Here is a 26,197-nt window from a genome sequence, read left to right on the forward strand (position 1 = left end):
CAGCAGTACTGCCTACCTAACTGGCCCTGAACATGGAACTGGAAGCATTTCAGAGAATGCTACCATGGAGATTCTAGATTTTAATCTCTTACCTAGCTGCCTAAGGTTGTCATCCAGAATCTCTCTCCTGCCTTTCCCTATATCATTGGTATCTACTTGAACCATGATCAACAGCTCCTTGCCTGCACTGCACATAAATATCTAGATATCTTGAGATGTTTGCAACCATCACATCCAGTGGGTAATTCACCATGCAGTTCTCCTGGTCATCACAAACCCAGCTATCTGAATTTCTAATACTCAAATCCCCCACTAGTATTACCTGTATCTTTCTACTATCTGGGGTCCCTCCCGCGGAGGGGTAGCCTCAGTTCAAGAGGGCGCCACAACATCATCTAGAAGGAGGGACCTGACTATGAGATCATTTCCCTCAACTCCAGCTTGGTGTTCTTCCTTGGGACTTCCATCCTTTTTAAGAGCACAAAAGTTGTCAGACTGGAGGTTGGACCACTTTACTATGTCCCTTAAAGTGTCATCTGTGTACCTCTCTGTCTTCCTTAGCTCTTCCAGTTTGGCCACTCTGGTCTCAAGAGCCCACAACTGGTTTCTGAGGCAGCAGATCATACATGATGCATTCAGTGCAATAAGCTGGATACCCATCACTCTGCTACTGGACTTCTGCCTGCATTTTTTACTCTTGCAAGGGGGTTCATTTGTTCTTTGTTTTTTGTAGGGTTTTTTTTGCACACATGGGGGTGGGGGAAGTTTAGAGTATATTAGTTAGTTTTATCTGGCTCTCACACTCCCTCTCCTAACTCCCTTGCAAAACTCCCCTGTTTGCTGCTTCTATTCATTAGCTCCTCTAGTTGCTCAGGAGCTGGCTTTTTAAACCCCTGTTCTTCCTGAGTTAGCGCTGTCCCCTTGTCAAAGAATCCAGAAGGGATTAGGGATAAAAGGATATCCAGCTAGAGTCTTGTAAGTAAACACTCAATTGAGCCTAGCAGGCCACTTGTCTCAGCACGCAGCTCCCACAACAGACCGTGCTTTGAACTTCAATCAAACAGGCAGATGGCAAACAAGCATACAACAAACAAACTAACTAACAGACAACAAGCTCACCTCAGGGATCACATAGTTGCATCTCCTTCATCTGGAGAGCTCCCTCACAAAACACCCATGTTTGCTGCTCCTGCTCACAGTACATCTCTTTGAAGAAATGAGGGTGTCAAAATACAGAGATTTAAAAAGTGGCCTATAAGCTGTCTTTGGTAGTATCTTTGCTTTGATCTGTGGTGGTCCTTGCAGATTAAGGATTACCCAAACTTCTTTGAGGTCTTTTTGAAATTTAAGATGTAAATGGGAATGAAACTGGAAAATCCAGGTGGACTACTCTGCATGCTGTGACACTAAACACCCCTGAATTCACACCCCACACACTGTTGTACTAATCTTTGTACAAAATATGCCTTGTATGATATCATTTGAAAACTAATGACTCACTCGTTCTTAATATTATTGCATGGTGTAGATATGTGATGGCTATTAATAGTCATGGATATATGCTGGAATTTTGGCTGAAGTGTGTTTAAATCAGTCATGCCAGGAGATTGGTAAACAGGTCTGCACTAGACAAAGGAATGTGTTTTCCCCACCTGGGTATGTCATAACTTAGTCCCAGATTTGGACCTTAGCGTCCAAAATATGGGGGTTAGCATGAAAACCTCCAAGCTTAGTTACCAGCTTGGACCTGGTACTGCTGCCACCACCCAAAAAATTAGAGTGTTTTGGGGCACTCTGGTCCCCCCAAAAACCTTCCCTGGGGACCCCAAGACCCAAATCCCTTGAGTCTCACAGCAAAGGGAAATAAACCTTTTCCCTTCCCCCCGCCAGGTGCTCCTGGAGAGAGACACAGAAGCAACCTCCGTGAATCTAAGCAGAGGGAGTCCACCCTCTCTAATTCCAGTCCTGGAAACAAAAGCACTTCCCTCTTCACCCAGAGGGTATGCAAAGTCAGGCTAGTAAATCTAACACACACAGATTTCCCCCTGACTTCTTCCTCCCACCAATTCCCTGGTGAGCTGCAGACTCAATTCCCTGGAGTTCCTCACTAAAGAAAAACTCCAACAGGTCTTAAAAGAAAGCTTTATATAAAAAAGAAAGAAAAATACATACAAATGGTCTCTCTGTATTAAGGTGACAAATACAGGGTCAATTGCTTAAAAGAAATATGAATAAACAGCCTTATTCAAAAAGAATACAATTCAAAGCACTCCAGCAACTATAGACATGTAAATACAAAACAACAAACCATTTTTGTACTCACAACTTGGAAACAGAAGATTAGAAAGCAGGAAATAGAAAAATCCTTCTCTAGCTGATAGAGATTCAGGCAGAAGACAAAGAACTCAGACACAAACTTCCCTCCACCCAGAGTTGAAAAAATCCTGTTTCCTGATTGGTCCTCTGGTCAGGTGCTTCAGGTGAAAGAGACATTAACCCTTAGCTATCTGTTTATGACAGCGTGTTGCTTACAAAGTGCTCTAAAAGACAATGAGAATACACATTCATATTGTATAAATAGTCTCATCAGGCTAACAAGGGGTGGAGGCTGTCATAAACAGATAGCTAAGGTTTAATGTCCCTTTCACCTGGAAAGGGGTAACAAAAAACACCTGACCAGAGGACCAATCAGAAAACAAGACTTTTTCAAATCTGGGTGAAGGGAAGTTTTGGGTGTGAGTTCTTTGTTCTTTGTCGTGTGTCTGTGCCCTCTCAGCTCTAGGAGTGATTTTTCTATCTCCTGCCTTTCTAATCTTCTGTTTCCAAGTAGTAAGTACAAGGATAGTAAGACAATAGGTTTATATTGTTTTCTTTTGTATTTACATGTGTGTAGTTGCTGGAATGTGTTAAATTGTATTCTTTTTGGCTAAGGCTGTTTATTCATTTTTTTCCTTTAAGCAATTGACCCTGTATAGTGTCATCTTATTACAGAGACTATTTTTAATGTCTTTTTCTTTCTTTTTTTATATAAAGCTTTCTTTTTAAGTCCTGTTGGAGTTTTCTTTAGTGGGCACTCCAGGGAATTGAGTCTGCAGCTCACCAGGGAATTGGTGGGAGGTAGAAGTCAGGGGGAAAATCTCTTTGTGTTAGATTTACTAAGCCTGACTTTGCATACCCTCTGGGTGAGGGGAGGAGAGAGATTAGCTCTCTCGGTGCTTGTGTTTCCAGGACTGGAAGCAGGGAATCTCCTAGGGTCGTCCAGGGAGGGGAGCCTGGGAGGAAGTAACCAGGAAACAAGGGGAGGGGGTTATTTCCCTTTGTTGTAGGACTCAAGGCATCTGAGTCTGGAGGTTCCCCAGGGAAGGTTTTGGGGAGACCACAGTGAGCTAGGCATTGTATAATTCCTGGCTGGTGGCAGCAATTACCAAGTCCAAGCTGGTAACTAAGCTTGGAGGTTTTCATGCTAACACCCATATTTTGGACGCTAAGGTCCAGATCTGGGAAAAAATGTTATGACAGAGGCAAATTTCAATCTAACAAGTCAGGGAGAAAACAGCATGGCATCTACACCCAGCAGGATAGAGAAGGTCAATCTGGGTTTTACTTCGTAATGAATACATTGCAAAGGCTTACTGGTCTATAAAGACAGGAGGGTTGACCCTCAAGTGATAAGCAATTGAATCAACTGATTGTATACAATATTACTGTATTAAACAAGTATATAGAGTGAAACCTGTGACATGCTGGTGATTACTAGCATTGTGAATTGTATGTATTAACACTATATAAGGAATAATGGATACTCATTGGCTGTATAGTCTGCCCAGTTAGGATGGACAGTCACAGTATTTACCTATCTCCTATGTAAATTAAGCATGGTGGAATCAGAAACAATGGAAGTCCCAGTTACACAGATATCATACAGGGGGATGGGAAGCCCACAGAAAAGCCATTTTTGTTATCCATCACAGATACAAGGGAATAGAGCTCTTGCAAGCCAAGAAAGATGGGTCCTTCAAACAAGTGAGTGTTGAAGTCTCTGGGAGCTGAATGTAGATGAGAAACCTCCTTAAGCAAAGCTTGTACCTTGTTAGCTTAAGTTATATATGCATGTTTTCATTTTTATTTGCTTGTAACCCATTCTAACTTTATTTTCTTTTACTTGGCATCACTTAAGCTATGTCCTATTGTTAATACATTTGTGTTATTTTTACTATAAACCAAGTCATTGTGGTGTTTAAATGGAAGGGTGTATTTACCCCAATTAAGTTAATAAGGCTGGTGGAAGCCAGAGTGGGGCTATAGACAGGCTGCTGGGGTCAGAACTGCTGTACCAGGGCTGGCTAATACACAAACACTCAGGGTGTGAGCTGCATGCTTGTAGACTGGCTGTGAGCATCCCAGTCTGGGAGGTACAACAGCAAAATATTGTGAGGCATCCAGAGTTGGAAGGGCAAGTGGTGACACAACCCCTCACTGGTCTTGGATTGCACCTTGATTTGAACCTCATCACACAGGCTGCCATAGAGACACAGATTTGAGTGGAATCTTAGGATCTGCTGTCTGTTATTTAAATGAGTCTAAGATGTATCATTCAGAGGCCACATTTGTGTCCCACAGAGGAGATAACTAATGGATCAGGAGATGGTCATAGGGTAAAATTTTAAGAAACCAAGTACATCTGATCAGAAGCTGGTCTTAAATAGCATCTAAGCCTTGAGTTCTGGGCATGTGAAAGAATCTAATGATTATATTTGGCGTGGACAAATACACCTATCTTAATATCTAGAAATTCCCACTTCATGCCCAAAATACTTCAGTAGCCATTTTAATGCTCACGTCATTCAGTTAAAATGTTCTCTTTCTGTATTTGCTTCTCAATGGAACTATAGTCCAGGTGGGACATGAACAAAAACACCTTATCTGAATGTCCCTTAACTCGGAGGAAGTTTGAATCTGTTTCTAAACATTAAGGCTTAGATTTCAGCCCATTTTTAGTTACAGAATAACGTGACGTAGCAAAATATCCACCCACACCACACTTCATAGAGAATCCCCATGCAGCGTGCAGTAGCACTTAAGCGTTTTCACTGCAGAATCATGAAAGCTCGAATATCAATTTACTTCTGCTTCAAGATTTTAAAAAATGTGTCTTATATTACTCAGGCAAGAATTATGCAGATCAAGATCTCCTGAGGCCTATGAATCATTTGAATCTCTGAAGTGATGGCATTGTAAAACTAAAACAGAGTGGGTTGCAATTTTTCATACAAGCTGGTCCCATGCTTCCCGAGTCATCTATTAATTAGGGATCTGAAGGTAAAAGCTTAAGAGGACACCATTCCTGATGCTTAGATGCCATTTGTCAGTTCAAAGCCAGGTGGGGGATCAGTTGAGTCAAATATTTGTTCGTTCTAGGGACGTTTCTGTTCCAATAGTGTGTGCTCAAAAGCTGGGGGGATATAATAGAGAAGTATCAATAAGATGTGCATGCAATCATATGCATTCTGAAAAGAGTAGTGGAGAGAGAGAAAACTTAGGAAAGTGGGAGACATAATCACTTATGTCATTCATTAATGTTGACTCCTGACACTAAAAGATTAAGACTTTACGGTGTATCAAATGAAGGCCAAACTCATCTGACATTTATCATCTGTCACAAGATAATGACAACTATAAATCATCTGAGAGCCTTGAGGCTGGTAAACTTATTAATTTGCAGTAGCATGTTTGTCTATAGTGGAAGGGGAGAGGACCTTTTTTCACTTTGCAACTTATCATTTATGTTTTAAAAGACTGTGCTTAGTTCACCTTATGACAATTTCTGTTTCATTTCTTACTCAAGCATTTCTGCTAATTTACTTGTGGTCTAATGAATATAGATGACATTATTACAATTAACCAGTAACGTTGTCGAGAGTAGTCTCTATGCTACTCATAAGCACCATGGCCTGAAGGTGAAATTAGGATTTCTCACCATTATCCTCAAGGTACTGATGATCCTTGTGGCATTTTGGAATTTACAAAGTTCTCAGCCTTTTTTTTGAGGGAGAGGGAGTCATAAGATTTGTAAAAGACCCTATTTCCATCTATAATATAAACCCAAGTTTGCGAGTCACTTTTAAATAACAATAATATTTTTCTAACTAAAACAAAGTTTATGCTCCCATATTTAGATATCTAGACCATGCTCTTCCAACTAGCCATTCTGCTGTTGCAAGGAGTGGGTGCAGCTCCACAGTACAGCAATTATTTGGTGGGAGCAGGGGGAGGGAGTGGTCTTCTGTAGTGTGTACTTCCATGTTTTGCACAGTGTTGCCTTTGCCCCCCTGCCCACAGTTCCATTGGCACAGAATCTCCACAAGGAATGGGTAACAGATCCACAAGTTAGTCGAGCTGAGCAGATTTAGAGTTAAGATGGCATGTTCCTTTTCTGTCTTAATGCTGCAGGGTATGACAGTTTAAGTATGAAATAAGGTTGCCTTAAAAATGGTATGCAGTAATTTGCTCTCTGCTGAAGCTTTTCCATTTTAGGACACATCATAGTGAGTATGTCTTAACAAATGGCTCACTAGTAGATGGTTATTGGTAGCAAATACTGTTGTCTGTGCAGGAAGGCAATATTCAAAAGTAATTGATATTACAAAAATGTGGCGTGATGGGTTGCCCCCCTTTAGGTTGCCACCTGATGTGCTGAGATACCACTAAGCCTGTCTGTTATGCCAGCCTGGGCATCCTTTTTACCTGTCTGGCTGAGCCCAAGCTATTAAGCCTCCTCCAGCTCACACACTGAGGCAGGGCCACACCCAACTGCAGAGTGAAACAGACACTGAAATCAGTTTTGGAAAGGCTCAGCTTAAAGGACTTGCCCCAGCACTGAGGTGTCCACCTCCCTTGGAGTGCAGACCCAAAGATATATTATGAAATCCCCTCCTACCTCAATGTGGAGGAAGGTATGCACAGCCTCTTACCCCCCCCCACTCCCCCATTGTGAATTGTACAAACATTGTTATGTTATAAGCAAGAAATAAGTTTATTAACTACAAAAAGTTAATTTTAAGTGACTGTAAGAGGTAGACAGAACAAAGCAGATTACTGAGAAAAGAACAGGTCACGCTAGTGTGGGAGTGACACTATATTGAAAGGAAGTTATAAAATCAAATGAAGTAAAAATCTTAAATGAACCAAACTGTACCATAGAATCTCTATGATAGTAATTCTATGCTTGAATAATAAGAATATAGCAATAGGGATATATTACCAACCACCCGACCAGGACTATGAAATGCTCAGGGAGATTAGAGAGGCTATTAAAATAAGAAACTCAGTAATAATGGGGAGTTTCAACTATACCCATATTGATTGGGTACATATCACCTCAGGAACGGATGCAGATATAATGTTTCTTGACACCTTAAATGACTGTTTCTTGGAGCAGCTAGTCCTGAACCCCACAAGAGAAGAGGCGATTCTTGATTTAGTCCTAAGTGGAGCACAGGATCAGGTCCAAGAGGTGAATATAGCTGCACCACTTGGTAATAGTGACCATAATATAATTAAATTTAACATCCCTGTTGTGGGGAAAACACTACAGGGGCCCAACACTGTAGCATTTAATTTCAGAAAGGGGAACTACACAAATATGAGGAGATTAGTGAAACAGAAATTAAAAGATATAGCACCAAAAGTAAAACCTCTGCAAGCTTCATGGAAACTTTTAAAAGACACCGTAATAGAGGCTCAACTTAAATCTATACCCCAAATTAAAAAAACATAGTAAGAGAACCGAAAAAGAGCCACCGTGGCTAAACAACAAAGTAAAAGAAGCAGTGAGAGGCAAAAAGGCATCCTTTAAAAAGTGGAAGTTAAATCCTAATGAGGAAAATAGAAAGGAGCATAAACTCAGGCAAATGAAGTGTAAAAATATAATTAGGAAGACCAAAAAAGAATTTGAAGAGCAACTAGCCAAAGACTCAAAAAAGTAATAGCAAATATTTTTTTTTAAGTACATCAGAAGCAAGAAGCCTGCTAAACAGCCAGTAGGGCCACTGGACAATTGATATGCTAAAGGAGCACTCAAGGACGATAAGGCCACTGCAGAGAAACTAAATGAATTCTTTGCATCGATCTTCACAGTTGAGGATGTGAGGGAGATTCCCAAACCTAAGCCATTCTTTTAGGTGACAAATCTGAGGAACTGTTCCAGATTGAGGTGACATTAGAAGAGGTTTTGGAACAAATTGATAAATTGAACAGTAGTAAGTCACCAGGACCGGATGGTATTCACCCAAGAGTTGTGAAGGAATTCAAATGTGAAATTGCAGGATTACTAACTGTGATCTGTAACGTATCATTTAAATCAGCTTCTGTACCAAATGACTGGAGGATAGCTAATGTGATGCCAATTTTTAAAAGGGGCTCCAGACGTGATCCCACCAATTACAGGCTGGTAAGCTTGACTTCAGTACCGGGCAAACTGTTTGAAACTATAATAAAGAACAAAATTGTCAGACACCTAGATGAACACAATTTGTTGGGGAATAGTCAATATGGTTTTTGTAAAGAGAAATCATGCCTCACCAATCTACTAGAATTCTTTGATGGGGTCAATAAGCATGTGGGCAAGGGGGATCCAGTGGATATAGTTATTTAGATTTTCAGAAAGCCTTTGACAAGGTCCCTCACCAAAGGCTCTTAAGCAAAGTAAGCAGTCATGGGATAAGAAGAAAGGTTCTCTCATGGATTGGTAACTGATTAAAATATAGGAAACAAAGGATAGGAATAAATGGTCAGTTTTCAGAATGGAGAGAGGTTTACAGTGGTGTCCCCCAGGGGTCTGTACTGGGGCCAGTCCTATTCAACATATTTATAAATGATCTGGAAAAAGGGGTAAACAGTGAGGTGGCAAAATTTGCAGATGATACAAAACTAGTCAAGATAGTTAAGTCCCAGGCAGACTGCGAAGAGCTACAAAAGGATCTCTCAAAACCAGATGACTGGACAATAAAATGACAGATGAAATTTCATGTTGATAAATGCAAAGTAACGCACATTGGAAAACTAAACCCAACTATACATATAAAATGATGGGATCTAAATTAGTTGTTACCACTCAAGAAAGAGATCTTGGCATCATTGTGGATAGTTCTCTGAAAACATTCAGTCAATGTGCAGTGGCAGTCAAACAAGCGAACAGAATGTTGGGAATCATTAAGAAAGGGATAGATAATAAGACAGAAAATATCATATTGCCTCTATATAAATTCATGGTACGCCCACATCTTCAATACTGCATGCAGATGTGGTTGCCCCATCTCAAAAAAGATATATTGGACTTGGAAAAGGTTCAGAAAAGGGCAACAAAAATTATTAGGGGTATGGAATGGCTTCTGTATTAGGAAAGATTAATAAGCTTGAGACTTTTCAGCTTGGAAAGAGATGACTAAATTAGGAAGTGTTAATTACTCCTTCTCATAACACAAGAACTAGGGGCACCAAATGTAATTAATAGGCAGCCAGTTTAAAACAAACAAAAGGAAGTATTTTTTCATACAACGCACAATCAACCTGTAAAACTCCTTGCCAGAGGATGTTTTGAAGGCCAAGATTATAACAGGGTTCAAAAAAAAACTAGATAAGTTCATGAAGAATAGGTCCAAAAATGTCCATTAGCCAGGATGGGCAGGGATGGTATCCCTACCCTCAGTTTGCCAGAAGCAGGGAATGGGTGACAGGGGATGGATCACTTGATGATTATCTATTCTGGTCATTCCTTTTGGGGCCCCTGGCATTGGCCACTGTCGGAAGACAGGATACTGGGCTAGATGGATCTTTGGTCTGATCCACTATGGCCATTCTTATATTAAATAAAATAAAATACGCAAACTAAGCTCAATATACTTAAGAAATAGGTTACAAAATGTAATTTCTCACCCTAAATATTGTCATAGGTAGATACAGAAAGTCTTGAAAGGCCTGTGCACTGGTCTGCCACTAGAGATTTCAGGTATTTCCACTCACCAACTGGATGCCCTCCCAGCCTGGGTTCAAACCTACTCCCCTCAGTTCAGTTCTTGCTTCCAGGTGTTTTTCAGTGTCTTTTTGGGTGGGGAGGCAGAGGAGAACCACGATGTCACTCCCCTGCCTTATATAGCTCTAGTGTATGGCGGGAACCCTTTGTCTCCCTGTGGGAGAACACTGGCATTCCAAGGGGTGAGTCCAGTACCAGGTGACTCAGACCCATGTCTCTCTGCAGATCTGTCACAGCCATTACTCCTAGGCTGTCAGGAGAGTTCACAGGAAGATTAAGCTCTTTCAGAGTCCATTGTCTCTGCTAATGGCCCATTAGCCCTGTCTGGCTTTTCCATTGTTGTACCTGAAGGGCTAGTTGGGGCTGACATCTAAAGTAACACATTTGAAATACAGATACATAGTCAATATTCCTAGCTTCAGATACTGAAATGATACAGGCATACAAATTTGATAATCACATTCAGTAAATCCAACCTTTCCAATGATATCTTACATGAGCCATCTTGCATAAAGTATATCTGTTATGTCATATTCATATCATAAGCATATTTTCATAAAAATATGGAGTGAAACTTGACACCCTGGACAGCTAATTGGATTGTTTGGATTTAGTACAGTGGACGTCATTAAATATTGCCCACTGCCTACCGTTGTAAGTAAAATGTATCCTATTCTTTATCATATTTCCCATTTGAAGTATAGGGACGACCACAAAAATTTCTAAAAATACAACTTTGAAATCAAAATTCAGTTAGTTATCACTCAGTAACCTACTGCTACAGCTATCTCTTGTTTTTAGTATAGGAAACAATATGTGGCAATCAGTTTTATCTCCGATAGTATTATGTAGTAATTGGCAAATGGTGTAGAAAGTATCAGTGTTTTTAAAAGGGCCCACTATTGATATGTTTTCGTGAAAATTCCAGGAATGGTGCGATTAAGCAAGGCTTGGATGTCTTATCCCTCAGATGTGTTTTTTATTGGAATGATATGATAATACAGCTCCATACAGTCTACCAGCAAGCATCAGGAACATAAACAGTAGTATACAGTAGCAGGGCCGGCCCTAGACCAAATGGCACCCCAGATGAGGAGCATCTTTGGTGTCTGCCCCCCCCTTGCAAAAGTATTAATACTTTATTTTGTATTGAATTTGTAGCCCATTTCTCAGCTTTGATGTACAATTTAGATGCATGATTTATCCCTGTCTCATAGGATGATACATTTTCCTTTTGTTGCTAACAGTGAAAACAGTACCGTAAACCTGGCGTCCCCTAAACCTGGCACTCAAGGTGATCTCCTGGGTCAACTGCCACTAAATCTGGCTCTGCCGAGTAGTACTAGTGCTTAGTCATCCACCCTTGCCTGTGTCTAGTTTCTTAATAATATATTTATGTTTTTGAAGTTTGCAGTGCTTAGCCTTCCCAATTGGTATAGAATAATTTATTCAAGTGCATGATGAACTATCAATTTTTTCTGTGTCACATCTAGCTGAAATTGTTACTAACCTCTGAAGACTTTAAAGATTTTCTTTTTAAAACCATACTGGCTTAGTCAGCATGAGGAATTCATACTAAGTGTCATGTTTAAGCTATTAATAATATCCTCCCACCTACAGTGGGCCAAATTAATCTCTTACAGGGTTCAAACTCCTTCAACTTCAGTGGAGTTGCAGCCATTTTTTTCCAGCAGTGAATTTGCCCAGGTATGAGTGATAAATCCTTTGCTCCAAGTCTCTCATCGTCAATGTCATGCCATACACACTCTGAGATAAGGGGAATATTAAATGATAAATGGAAAGGGACTAAGTTTGATTTCAAATATCTGACAGAAACTTGGCAAAAGTACTTCAAGAATATCAAGGCCAAATTATGTTCTTCGTTATGTTCTTCCACTCCCAATGGTGTCAACAGGTTTTTTAGAGTTTAACTGAGGGCAGAATTTGACCCATACAGTATCCAAGCTCTATAAGAAATAAATATAGTGCTTAGTCATACAGACTAGGTTTCAAATCTTCCAGGATATCTTTTGGAAACTCTTTAAAATATTAGTGTACAATTTACATACTATACACTAAATAGAAATCTTTCAGCATAACTCTATTGAAGGGCTTGTTTCTAGTAAAATTAGAGTGGTCCTGTTAAAAAGGCATTGTATAAGAAAAGCAGCTAGTGTTAATTGTATCTCAAAACATACTTATTATGTTAAGGAGACACATGATTATGAGCAAATTTTTGTCCATAAAGGTGCCACGTATCAGAGGGGTAGCCGTGTTAGTCTGTATCCAACTAGACAGTCTCTACATAAAAGACTAAATGGGCACAAATCAGACATCAGAAACAGTAACATACAAAAGCCAGTAGGAGAACACTTCAATCTCCCTGCACATTAAATAACAGATTTAAAAGTAGCCATCCTTCAACAAAACACCGTCAAAAACAGACTTCAAAGAGAAACTGTAGAGCTACAATTCATTTGCAAACTTAACACGATTAATTTGGGCTTGAATAGGGACTGGAAGTGGCTGGCTCACTACAAAAGCAATTTTTCCTCTCTTGGTATTGACACCTCCTCATCAATTATTGGGAGTGGACCACATCCACCCTGACTGAATTGGCCATGTCAACACTGGTCCTCCGCTTGTAAGGTAACTCCATTCTCTTCATGTGCCAATATATCTATACCTGTATCTGTAATTTTCACTCCAAGCATCTGAAGAAGTGGTTTTTTTACCAACGAAAGCTTATGCCCAAATAAATCTGTTAGTCTTTAAGGTGTCACCGGACTCCTCATTGTTTTTGTCCATAAAGGGTTTCCCACAAAGACTCTAAATTGTTCTAGGGAAATCGTCAAATGACATTAAAACTTTTAAAATAGTAATTGAATTGCAAAGACATTTGATGATTGGTCCTACATAAAGAAAGATGAAGTGTCCATCTGCAGAAACCAGAATGTGGAGGGGAAGGGGGACTAGTCAAATCCTGGTTGCAAAAGGTTTAAAGATACTACAAAAGGCCTTTGTCCCGTTCTCTTTCATCCATTTGCCTAATTCTAGAGTAGATATGTTGTTTACTGTCTAAATTGATAGCAGAATATTCTGCCTTGGGAGCAATTGTGTTCTCCTTTTAAATTGACCCATCAGAGAAGGTTTCATATTTTTAAACTCCCAACTTTCACAGTGAACTGCAAGATATTCTGAGTTAGAAGACTGTAATTTTTGCTTTTTCACAGGTGCAAATTATACCTTTCTAAATCTATTTCAACAGATGCTTTCTCAAGGATTTTTTTTCACTTCTGGGTATTTTTTTATTCTTAGTATCTAAGGAAAAAAATGTTCATCTTTTTAATGCCATGTGTCAAGTTTTAACAAAATGTTAATTTATCACATTAATGTGTGGATAAAAGTCAAAACAAAGATATTAAGTTTAATATATTAAAGAATTGGTTTCTTTGCTATACCTATGTCTAGAGATCTTAAATCATTATGTAGGGAAATTTATTATTTCCTGACCTCAAAAAATAATATAAAGGGAAAAATGTAAAATATCATAATATCGTATGTCACTGAGATGGTAGTCATTACAGTATTATTATGTAGTCCTTTGGCATCCAGAGTAGGGATTTGAGAAGTAAATGTAATGTTAACTTCAATGGCAGCAGAGTTAGGCCAATACTGAGTGCTGGTGAAAATCCTAACACTTGTTTCTTGCTGCTGCCTTGAAGGAAGTTAATCAGCATGACTCTCTGCCCAGAGTTCTGTTTCTGTGGAGGACTGGGAAAGCAGGGAAACCAGCAATACCAAAATATGCCCTGAGAAAACTTCAGGATTGTAGGTTAAAACTCTGAATGCCAGACAGGATATAGACAGCAAAGAGTCTTGTGGCACCTTATAGACTAACAGACGTATTGGAGCATGAGCTTTCGTGGGTGAATACCAACTTCGTCAGATGCATAACATGCATCTGACGAAGTGGGTATTTCCAATACGTCTGTTAGTCTATAAGGTGCCACAGGACTCTTTGCTGCTTTTACAGATCCAGACTAACACAGCTACCCCCGTGATACTGGACAGGGTATAGCCACTCGAGAGGTTGTTTTTGGCTTTGGGTTGTGAAAGATGCTGGGTGGATAGCCTTGGAACATTCAAGCACTTCATTCACAGAACAGGTGTGTCCAGGAATGCCAGAATTATACATGTGGATTCTCCCTATAGGGACTTTCCACACTAAGAGTCTGGGTGGCTCAGTGCATGAGGCCATTATTATTTTTTAAACATATTTTAAGTCTGGGGTTTGTGTAGTCTTTGTTGATGGAATGTGGAAAAAAGGATGCCAGTGACTGTCAGTGTGTTTTGTATTTAAATCTGAACTTTGAATACCTCCCCTCCAAATCTAAGTAGTGCCCTTAGGTCATTAGACATATTCTGCCCTATCAATTTCAGTGCTTTTAATTAGTACACTCCCTGTTTCCTCCCTTCTGATGCATTGTATGCCGCTCTGCTTGCTTTACACCCATTCTTTTATTGCTTAGGAGAACCAGAGTAGTTCAAGCTGATCGTTCACATACAGGCTTTCAATTATAATATTAGCCTCTGCCATAGAAGAATACCAGGGACAATCCTGTCCGGTTTTGAGAAGGAAAGAACTTCCTGCTAATTATTACTAACAGAATGGGGCACTGTATTATGGGAGGCAGTGACTCTGAAAAAGACTTGGTCATGGTAGATAATCAGATGAATGTGAGTTCCCAGGTTGATGCTGGGGAGAAAGGGCTAATGGAATCCTCGGCTGTATACACAGGGGAATATTGAGTAGGGGTAGTGAGTTTATATTTCCTCTGTATTTGGCACTGGTGTGACTGCTGCTGAAATACTGGCTCCAGTGCTGGCATTCACAAGTCAAGAATTTTGAAAAATTGGAGAAGGTTCAGAGAAGAGCCACAAGAATGAATTGTGAAACATGCCTTATAGTGAATGAGCTCATTGAGTCTATCTATTTAGCTTATCCCAAAGACGGTTAAGAGGCAACTTGATCACAGTCATAAGTACCTACATGGAGAACAAATTTTATAACAGAAGCTCTTCAGTCTCGCAGACGCAGGTATAACACAATCCAATGGCTGAAAGCTGAAGCTATACAAATTCAGACTAGAAAAAAGGCATAATTTTTGATAGTATTGGTAATTAATCATTGGAACAATTTACGAAGGGCTGTAGTGGATTCTCCATCAAGGGCAATTTTAAAATCAAAATTGGATTTTTTTTCTAAAAGATATATTCTAGTTCAAACAGGCATTAAATCAGGAAGACCTATGGTGTGTGTTATACAGAGGTCAGAATGGATTATCACAATTGGCCCTCTTGATTTTATAATCTCTGAATCTGTTATTGACCTTTTCCCTTTTTTAATATTTTAATCAAATCTCACTTTAGGCATCATTCTAAGCATATATATTTAGAGTTTCTTACTTATTCTTCTAGATCACATAGAAGTTTTAAGTCTAGAGGTCATCTCAGAGGTACTGAGCATGCTCTGCTCCTATTGCCATCAGGAGCAGTTGTGGATGCTTGCTATTTCTCAGGATTAGACCCTCAGTCTTTGCCTATAGGTCTGGCCTGTCAAAACTTCAGGCCCTTTCTAAAGATTATTGTTTTATTACTTTTATTCTGCATAGCACCTAAAGGCTTTACAAACACATCGAAGAAACAGCCCCTGCCCCGTAGAGCTTACAATAGAATTTGAAATGTGAGTGTAACGAAGAGTGGAGGTAGGGATTAGATTAACAATAAAATAATGTCCAATTTGTAATCACACAGTTTGAAATTACAGAGCACTGAAAGGCTTTTATTTAAGAATAATAAATTAAAATAAAATAACCATCCCTGACAATAACTCGACCTACTCCACATTGGGTGGTTATAGTTTTGTATAAGCAGCAAAGAGTCCTGTGGCGCCTTCTAGACTAACAGACGTATTGGAGCATGAGCTTTCATGGGTGAATACGTATGTATGCATCTCAGCACAAGTGGGATTTGATGAGTGAGACTAGAGCCTCCTGCATAGATTATTTGCACACTGGCCTTTCTCTCAACCCCTGAGGGACACTTCCTTGAAGTCCCACTCCCTCATATAGATGGCTACTTTTTGCCCTTCCTCCTACTGCTAATCTTTATCTCTACTCTTTGCCTTCCCCTCATGCTCTTGGAAGGGAGGTTGTCCCTTACTCACTACTGTGTTATGTCCCCTGAGAAAACTGAGCTATAGTCTTAGGCAGCTCTATACACTCTGTGCATCTCTTCATACTTTTTCACTCTCTAAAAGTGACTGTCCTTTTGATAATATTATATCCAAAAGCAAACTAAATATTTTGAGATGGGAAAGAAGAACTCTTTTCTGATGAACTGTGTAATTCATTCGTTGTGTTTCCATATTATCCCCCTTCTCTGGCTATTAGAAAGCTGCAAAATTGGTTGAATATATCCATTCCAAATATAACAAAGCTAAATAAGATGAAAAACAGGGCACCTTCTCCGGCTGCAGAATTTTCTTTCAACTATATTGTATGCATTTTCACATCATGTAGCTGTTCTTGCCAAGAATTCACTAATATGGCACTATGTTCCTCTGCAAAAGCCTCTTATGCTTATTTAATTCTGTCCTTTTGTACTTGTGCACTATATTCTAGCTCAATGAGTGTTGTTTTGAATTTTTCAGCAGTTAATTTTAGTTTCATTTTCAAGCTACCTTACTCTCTGAATTTTTTAAAACTTAGTGTGTGTCTTTTTTTTAAAACATCAGAAAATTTAATGAGTCATTCAAATAGAGCACTAATATAAGCTCCAAACAGTAAGATGTAAGGACTGGTATCTAGTCTGCATGCAAAACTTTCCCCAGTTGAGTATAACTCCTCTTTAGTATTTCATTTGTTTAATCGCTTTTAAAAGGGGCAAATTTGGCTCAGTTACACTGGTGTAAATTTGTAAGTGTAACCCTTCTGCCCCTCTGAGTTGGCAGCAACAAGGGCCGGGTTCAGTATCCAGGGGTTCCGTTTCAGTAACACAATGCATAACCGGCTCGAGCCCCCACCCAGTGACCTGGGACACTCACATACCACACCCCCCTGGGCGCCTCTAGGAGGCAATACTTCCCCTCTCACAAGCACGGAGTCTGAGTGTAGCAAAATCTTTTTTAATAACGGAAGGAATCAATGCGGCATCCCATTGGAGAAACACCACAAACAGGGTTATAACACAAACCATAAACAAAAACCCACCTCCAAGTACATTTGGCAATGTCCTTTTTCCCCTTAGGGTTTTAAGTTCAATCACCCCAAAGTCCAACAACCCAAAAGTCTCTGGTCAGTGCCACCCCAGAGTTCGAGAGTTTATCTGTAGAGGTCCCTCCCCCCAGCCTGGGTAGAAAGGGGCACCTTACGTGGTCCGGGGCCAACTGCCCTGCCTCTCTGTGGGTTCTGCTTCCGCCTTCTCCACGAACTGCTCCGCTTTACCAGCTGTTCCACTCTGCTCCTCCAGCCGTCCTCAGAAACTGCTCCGCTCCACCAGCTGCTCTGCTCCATGAGCTGCTCCAGTTCTTTCTGCAAACTGCTCGGCTCTGCTCACTCTGTGGGCCGCTCCACCCACCCCACAGCTACTCCGCTCTGCCAGCCCCTCTGCTGCCACCAGCTGTCCCGTGATCCGCTCCAGCCGTCCCCACAACTGCTTCACTCCGCCAGCTCAGGCTCCCCCACTAGTTAGCACAGTACTCAGTGCTCTCAACTCAGTAATTTTAGCTCTTTAGTGATTTCAACTCTTAGTGATCTCAGGTCTTCGTGGGGGAGCGCCAGTGCTAGTGCACCATTAGCCCAAAGTGCGTTCAGCTCAGTAGCCTGTATTTAGATTCTTGAGGGAATAAAAAAATTCAACTCTGACATTCCACAGTGGAAAGAGGAGGGGGTGCAACTGGTGCTTCTGGCTCCACAAGGAGACTGCACCACCAGGCACAGATACCTGTCCCCAGCCTCTCTCCGTTCACTGGGTTTTGGAACCCATGTCCCTTGTCATGAGGGTGAGTCATTTGTCACCAAGCAGTCCCACCGCTCAGCAGTCTGGGATAGGGTAGGCGTGCCTATGCAAATACACTCTCTGACATTCTTTCCACCAGATGTCTGGGTAGAGCTTATCCTGACTCTGCTTACATAAGAACTCCAGTGAAATCAATTGAGCTGATGAAATCAATGGATTTCCTCCAGATTTACACCACCTGAGCAGAATATCTTCTTTTTTTCTGCCTCATTCACAAATTAAAATAATCCTACTTTGGTATAATAAATTTTACCTATAGTCTGCTTTCCTAGATCACTTTTTTTTTATTTCTTGGATGGGCATTTCCAGTCCTCCAGCACTTCATCTGAATCTTTCACATTCCTTTTCAACCAGTCATCTGCTGGGCTTTTAACAACCAAACTTCTTAGTAGCAATAAGCACACAGAAATAATATCATTTTGTAGGAGCACACCTGGATTAATTCTTTTCTCTTTCTGAAGATGCTGTTATTGTTTCATAGATGATGATGATATCCTGTGCATTTTTAGGGGAATGGGAAACCTTGGCTTTATGCTAAGGAATTTCTTGGTGTCTCAAAGACATTTAAAAATCATTTTACTTCCTGCCCTGTCACAGCACTTCCTCTGAAGATGAAGGGGTGGGGCTAAGTGCATCCAACAGGGTGAATTTACCCCCTCTGTGTCAAAATGAGGTCACTCTGCCTCATTAAAGACAGTTTTTTCTGTAACCACCAGTGAATACAACAAACGTTGGCGTCTATAAAAACAGTTAGTGAGGAATATCGACTATTCCTTAATGTGATGAAAACAAAATACATGAATGTTCGGGTGACTAACAAAAACATGATGTGACATCAGGAGCAGACATCGCAATTAACAGATGAGCTGTAGAGGCAGTAGATTAATTTAATTAACTGGGATCATATATATTGAACCACAAGGCTATTCTAAAGAAATGGGATGAAGACTAGGGATGGCTCACTCAGCTATGGTTTCCCATGAGAAAAGGTGGAAAAATTGTGGCATCTTAAAATGTACAAAGGTACTATAGTGAAAAGCCTAATTTTTTTTCTATAGCAATTTATGGCTCTAAATCAGGCTAATGTGCTGAGAAGTTAAGCTTTTTGGAATATGGTGCTGGTGAAGTCTCTTGTGTGTTTCCTGGGCAGAAAAGAAGACTATGATATTGTCCAGTGCACAATATGGACTGTTGAACAGTTGCATCCCCTTAAGTCACTAGCCTGGGGTGCCTTTTACACTGCTTTGCTTTTAGAACATCCACTCCTGGCATGTTCACACAGTGTTCAGCATGCAAATTCACTCCTAGCTAAATACATGAGCACTCCAACCAATCACTCATGAATTACATACAAGGAAACACCAGCAAATTCATAGTCCCAGCCTCAGACCTCAGAAATTTGCATCTTGTATTGCCTCAGTACCTTTCTGAACAGTACAAGCTCATAGAAAGTCCGTCATTTTATCAAAGGACAATAATAATGCATCAGATTTGTTGTCCCAAATGGAGTTTCCCCACACACTTTAATCAAAACACACACTGGTTGAGATAAAAAATAAAATAAGGTTATTAACTCCAGAAAGATAGATTTTAAGAGATTACAAGTGATGATAAATAAAAATCAGGGTTGGTTACAAAATAAAATTAAAAAAACCAATAGGTATTAGCTTGCATAACTTAACAAGCTAAGTGAATTTAAAAGCAAAGGTTTTGTCTCACCATGCTCTGTTGTAAATGTCACAGGCTGGGTCTCTTTTCAGCCTAGGATCACTCCTCCTTAGTTCAGTGTCCGTCAGGTATTCACTGATGTCATGAGCAGAGAGATGAGAGGTGAGTTGGAGGCCACTGTATCTCATTCTTATACAATTCTCCCCTCTGAGGATTAGCCCCAGCTGGGGTGCTGGCGACAAGCAGTCTTTTGTGTAAGTGAGGTCTGAACCATCTCTGTGAAATGTAAGTTTCTTGTTTACACTTTTCCCCCTGCTAGAGAATGGCTGTTTAAGCTGATGATAGCCCGTCAACACCTGTCTAGGGTGCTAGTGTCTTTGTCTCTGAAAAACTGGTTTGTGGGTGTTACCCAGAATTACAGCATATTTCAGTAACAATCAGACAGTTGAATCTTATAACTTCACATACAATGTTGATATACACATTTTAATGGGTAATAAGGCTCAGCAGATTACAGCTTTTCAAATGATACCTCATAAGGCATACTTTGAACCAGATTCACTACAGTTTGTAAAAGTAGTGAACATACTAGTACAGACTATCACAGAGGCTAATTCCTGTTAGAAATATTATTGGAGAGAAGCAGATCCTGATGTCAGAAATGAACAGATGCAAACTTTTATACTTTGGTCACATTAGGCATGGAGATGGAAATAACCTTAAGAAAGTTGCTATGGAAGGAATGGTGGAAGGTCATTTTAGTAGGGGATGGTCAGTGAGGAGATGGATGGGTTCTGTGTGGCTGATCACTGGACGCTCATCTGCTGAGTGCTAAAAGTTAGTAATGAATTGCAAAGGCTTTCAAAAACTCAGACAAGAATCAGTTAATTTACTTTACTTACCTAGGTTAATATAATTCTGGTACTGGCATGTTTGGGGTTCAGATCCAAAGTGTTTTTTAAACAAACCTTTATTTCCTATAAATATTTTTCTCTGTTATCTCTTTCACTTGGATATATTTGGTTAATAAGAACCAGGGATTTCTTGTCCTGCTTTTATTACTTCAGAGAAAGTAAAAGAGGACCCAGCTAACTATATATTTCATAAAAGTTACTCTGCCAAAATAAACCAATAGTCCATAAACCCATGTTTTCTTTACAAAGGTGTCTAGAGCTTAATGGCAAAAAAAAGTGCACTCTTCCCTATTAATGAACTTGATTATGCTATACTGTGCTTTTTAGCATCCAGTAAGTGTACTGTATTGTGAATGGTGCCATATAAAGCTATGGGTATATTTCTTCCTGACTTCATGTAGTGATTAGTATGTGTCCTGAATACAGTTATTATGAAGTGCCACAATGAATGACAATGAACAGTCATTGGACCAAGGAAACAGAATGTGATTGGCTATATAGTCTAGTGGTAAGAGTACTTGCCTATGATGTGGAAGACTTAAGTGCAAGTCCCTGCTTCAGTGACTATGTAGTTATTTATCCAAAGGGGAACTGCTTCTACAAGAGAGCCTGGCCTCAGAATAGTCCAGTGGTTAGGGCACTGTTGTATAGTGTGGGGAATCTAAGTTCAGATCCTGTCTCCACATTGGGAAGAGCTGGTGGGACCCAAGTTAGTGTTCAAACCACGGGACTAAAGGAGGGCACTGCTGTCAGAAAAGGGGGGAAAATGGCCCAATTTTGGGGGTAATCATGTCAAATTCACAAATAGTTTCAGGTTGACCAAAACTGCATTGTTTAACATGTAAACTATTCATCTGAAAAATTTCATCTAACTCTGGCCCTGAAGCATGTGGACACGTTCCCCTGCGCTCAGGCTCCCAGTGCCTCTCACTCTGTTGCCTCCCGTTATAACCGGAAATACCTCCTCTAGTGCTATTAAGAAGAGTCTGACATTTCCATTATAAATTCCTAAAACTGTACTATTTATAACAACTCTGACATTTTATTGAAGGCTCAAATTGGCCCAGTAAAGTCCCAACTTGGAGCAACTGTGTTTGCAACTTTAAAAAAAAAAGTTTTCAGCAACATAACACATTTAAAATACATTGACATAAACCCAGAGACAAAATATAAGGTTTACAAATAGCTGGGTATAAAGGCTTACAAAAGGGAGGGAAGGTTACATTCTGTTTTCAATAACCATTTTGACATCACTGAATATAACTAAAGACAAAATCTGGCCCAGTCTTTGTAGTGAGACAGAGTTTAAAATGAAATAATGGGTTGAATTTGTTCATGGAGTTATTTCTGGGATGAATTTGACTCCTTTCCCTTCTTTTTATGTATTATTTGTAATAGTTATGATAAATATTGAAATTAAAATTTTCCTGGGACATAATCATTAAAAGCATAATGAAATGGTGGAAATTTTGTGTGGTGTTCGCAACATGGTTCCCAGATCATCTACTTCTATGGATGTGTCATATCCTAAGTGATTGGCTGTTGAAATGTCCTGCAGTAAAGCAAGTCAAAGTGAGTAAAAGGCTTCAGTTAGGTCTGTGTAAAAATTGGGATATGAAACTCCAGACAACACAAAACTCACCATGTTTGATGTTTTGGTAAAAATCTGTGGCCTGATTGTGTTCCCATAAAAGTCAATGAGAGTTTTGCCATTGAGTTCAATCAGTGTATGATTGTACATGTGAAAGGCAGCACAGGTTTTCTAAAGGTTCTATTAAATTTTAGTAACCTTGAATGATTTATGATTTTTATAATCTTAAATTGGCCAAGTTTCACTTTGAGTCAGAAACTCAGAGCAGAACTTGAGGTTCAAACTAACATTAACTGAAACTGATGAAAAGATTCAAATGACTGCACTGTGCCCCAGGAATGATTACGATTGAGTTTCACACAGCTTTGGTTAAAATGCCATCTTTGGCTCAACATACCATGCCTCAATGTCGTGTAGTGGCAGCACATTCTTCTGACAGTGGATGCCTAGAAGGCTTCAGTTTTGTGTGCAAAACCTTGTTTAAACACAGAAATTTGCATTTGTAACAACATGTACTAGCAGATCTAAAAAAAATGGGTTTTGTGTCATTTTATGCTACTTTATAATGTTGTAAGAAGGACTGAAATGTACATTTGTTTGTTGTTTCCATTTCCTTTATGTCTTTTAATTTTAAAGGCTTGTTTGACTGGAGGACTTTCTTGGGTACCTCACGTATTTGTTGTGAGTTCCAACCCCACAACTGAGATGTTGAACCTTAAAAAACCTATGCCTTTTAAGCAAAGCATTTATTAGGCAGTTAAATAGGTGTTAAATAAGTTTCTACATAAACATAATCTTAAACAGCATAGCTAAAATCTCTTCCCCTCACAATTGCTCAGCTTTCTCTCTTGTGATGTCTAACCTGAAAGGGACTCAATGAAGAACCAATGAAATTATGACATGACCTAAATTTCTAAAATGAACAAAAATTAGCGGGAAATGTGAGAAGATGTTTTTGTCTATATTTTGTCAAGACTGTTCAATCCCCTTTATGTTACATGAAGAAGCAAGCTCAATTTCCTCACCTTCTTCAGGCTAACTTTTAAAGAAGTGGTCCAATACTCCTTGCTTTCTGAAGGAGTGATAGTCAAGATCATGGTGTAGGTTCCGCATATGCTATGGGGCACCTTGCACAGTCTATGCATTGCTTTCTGGGTCCACCACACTTTTCAAATGGCAGCATTGCACAGAAGATCTCTTATTGTTTGGAGTCCCTGACAGAACCAAGGAAGAAACATGTGTTTTGCTTCTGTGGTCTTGAAAAGGATTTGTTCTCTCTGAGTTATGAGTTTGAACTTGTAATTATGTGTCCAACACAACTTATAGGTAATAATTTAATTGAATAATAATCTTAGCTGCTCCACTCTCAATCTCTGTCACAAATGCCTGCTAGAGTGAACATTAGGTGTTTTTTCATGCTTCTCTGTATATAGTTCACAGTCCTTTCAACATAGAAAGATAAAGTGAAATCTGCCTGAAGGCCACCTGAACAACCAGCAAAAAGCAGTGCCCAGCAAAAGTAGGTCTCAAAATTAGTGTTGCTAGGCCTCCAGTTTTTGACTGGAATGCCACTGACTGAGCCCCTAAAACTCCCGTCAGAGGTGCAGCAGGGCTAAGGTAGGCTCCCTGCCTGCCCTGGCTCCATGCAGCTCCCGGAAGCAGCCGGCGTGTGCGGCTCCTAGGCACAGGAGTGACCACGGGGATTCCGCATGCTGCATCTGCCCCAAGCGCTGACTCCACAGCTCCCATTGGCTAGGGCTAGCAGCCAGGGGGACATGTCTGCCTCTCCCAGGAGCCGCCTGAGTTAAGCGCCGCCCAAAGCCCAAACCCCAACCTCCTGCCCCAGCCCTGAGCCCCCTCCTGCACCCAGACTACCTCCCAGAGCCTGCACTGCACACCTACTCCTGCATCCCAGCCCAAACATCGAGGTCCCTCCCGCACTCCAAACCCTTCAGCCCCAGCCTAGAGCCCCTTCCTGTACCCTAAACCCCTCATCCCTGGCTCCACCCCAGAGCCTGCACCCCCAGATGAAGCCCTCACACCAACCCGCAGCCCAGAGCCCCCTCCTGCACCCCAATCTCCCCGGCCCCAGCCCTGAGCCCCCACCACACCCAAACTCCCACCCAGATCCTGCACCCATCCAGCACACTGAACCCCTTGGCCCCAGCCCAGAGCCCCCTCCTTCACTCTAGACCCCTCAGCCCTGGCCCCACACCAGAGCCTGCACTCCCAGCTAGAGCCCTCACCCCCTCCTGCACTCAATCCCTTGCCCTAGCCAAGAGCCCCCTCCCGCACCCTGAACCCCTTATTTCCGGTCACACCCCAGAGCCTGCATCCCCAGCAGAGAGCCCATTCCCCCTGCCACACCCCAATCCCCTGCCTCATCCCAGAATCCCCTCCCACACTCCAGACCCCTTGGCCTCACCCCCCCTGCCTGGAGCTCCCTCCTGCACCACAAGCCCCTCATCCCTGGCCCTATGCCTGAGCCTGCACACCTATTTATAACCCTCACTCCCTCCGGCACCCCAACCCCCTGCCCCTGCCTGGAGAAAGTGAGCATGTGAGCGAGGGTGGGAGGGAGGTGGGATGGAATGAGAGGGGCATGTCCTAGGAGAAGGGGCAGGGCAAGGGCAGGGCTTTGGGGAAGGGGGAGAAGCAGAGCAGGGGTGAGGCAAGGGTGTTTGGTTTTCTGCAATCAGAAAGTTGGCAACTCTCCTCAAAATAGACCAAGCAACATAGTTCTGGAAACCCTAATGATGTTTTAAAGTAATAAATTCAGACAGCAGATTGTCTATTGGATGTGGATCTCAGTGCAGGTTTCAAAACATTATCTCCTGAAGGCATTGCTTTTGCATTATAGTGGCATCCATATTGCTACATAGATGCAGGGTGCAAACCGGTAATACTCATGGTCCTGTATACAGTGTTATCTCATATTTTTCCAGAGGAGTCTACACTCCAGCATCTTACATTGTTGAATATAGTTTGTTATCCGCAGGATAGATTTATGCATACTTCACAGTTTTGACCATGTCTCTGCTTACTCTAACCAATAGTACAAGCTTCACTGTGCAGTAACTAAATGCAATAAATATGGAGTTCGATGTCAGATTCCATTCTTATGTTTTTTTTAATTTTTAGCCTGGATGTGTAAATACTACTGAAGTGGATATAAAAAAGTCTTCAAGAATGAAAAATCCTCACAAAACAAGAAAGGTAAGTACTGTGTTTGGATAAAAAGTGGTATATTTCCAGAGTTGTTTATTTAATATGAATGAAATATGTAAAACCTTTTTTCCCACCTTTCTTTGCATTGAAAAAATACATACAAAATTCTATAGCCTGTTGTGACTTGAAACTACTAATTAGTAAACCATTTACTAAGGGTGTGTCTACACTTACCATTTAAAGCGCAAAAAGTCCCTTTTTTGCACTAAAACTGCGAGAGTGTCTACACTTGTTAATGACTTTTTGCGGTGAAACTCAGAAGTTTCACCACAAAAAGAAAACCACCTTCACAAGAGGCACACAGCTCTTTCAGCTGTTCTTTTTGCACTGCTGTGAAAGTGAAGACACCTTCTAGCAGTGTAAACGCCTTTTGGCCTCCGGCGGATATCCTGCAGTTCCAAAAGCAACCGCTCTTGCCAGCATCTCCGCTGCTCTGATGCACATATGTCCGCCCCTCCCCCATAAGCCCCGGGAAGTTTGAAGCTCCCTTTCGCTTTGTTTGTAGATGTGGCAGGAAAAGCAGCCAGGCAGCAGGAGGTTTTTAAAAAAAGGCCACGGAAGAAACAAGGATGTAATGGGGCTTCTGAGATATGAAGCAGGGCAGCACGGGGCACTGAGCAGGGATCCAGAATACCTTCCACTCATCCCCCCCTTCCCACAAGACCTATCGAGAGAGCTGCACTG

General features: G+C 40.9%; 1 protein-coding gene across 5 annotated transcripts in view; it reads left to right on the forward strand.

Moving 5' to 3' along the window:
- RGS7 (regulator of G protein signaling 7) overlaps positions 1 to 26,197 on the forward strand; it is a 444,093-nt gene that overhangs the window by 382,227 nt on the left and 35,669 nt on the right. For all 5 annotated transcript variants that reach the window (XM_050950420.1, XM_050950421.1, XM_050950423.1 and 2 more), the window contains exon 10: positions 25,427 to 25,501. In XM_050950420.1, the coding sequence (XP_050806377.1) occupies positions 25,427 to 25,501 (75 nt within the window). The remainder of the gene's footprint in view (positions 1 to 25,426; positions 25,502 to 26,197) is intronic.

The sequence above is a fragment of the Gopherus flavomarginatus genome, chromosome 4 (genome assembly GCF_025201925.1).
Source record: "Gopherus flavomarginatus isolate rGopFla2 chromosome 4, rGopFla2.mat.asm, whole genome shotgun sequence".
In the NCBI taxonomy this organism is placed as follows: domain Eukaryota; kingdom Metazoa; phylum Chordata; order Testudines; family Testudinidae; genus Gopherus; species Gopherus flavomarginatus.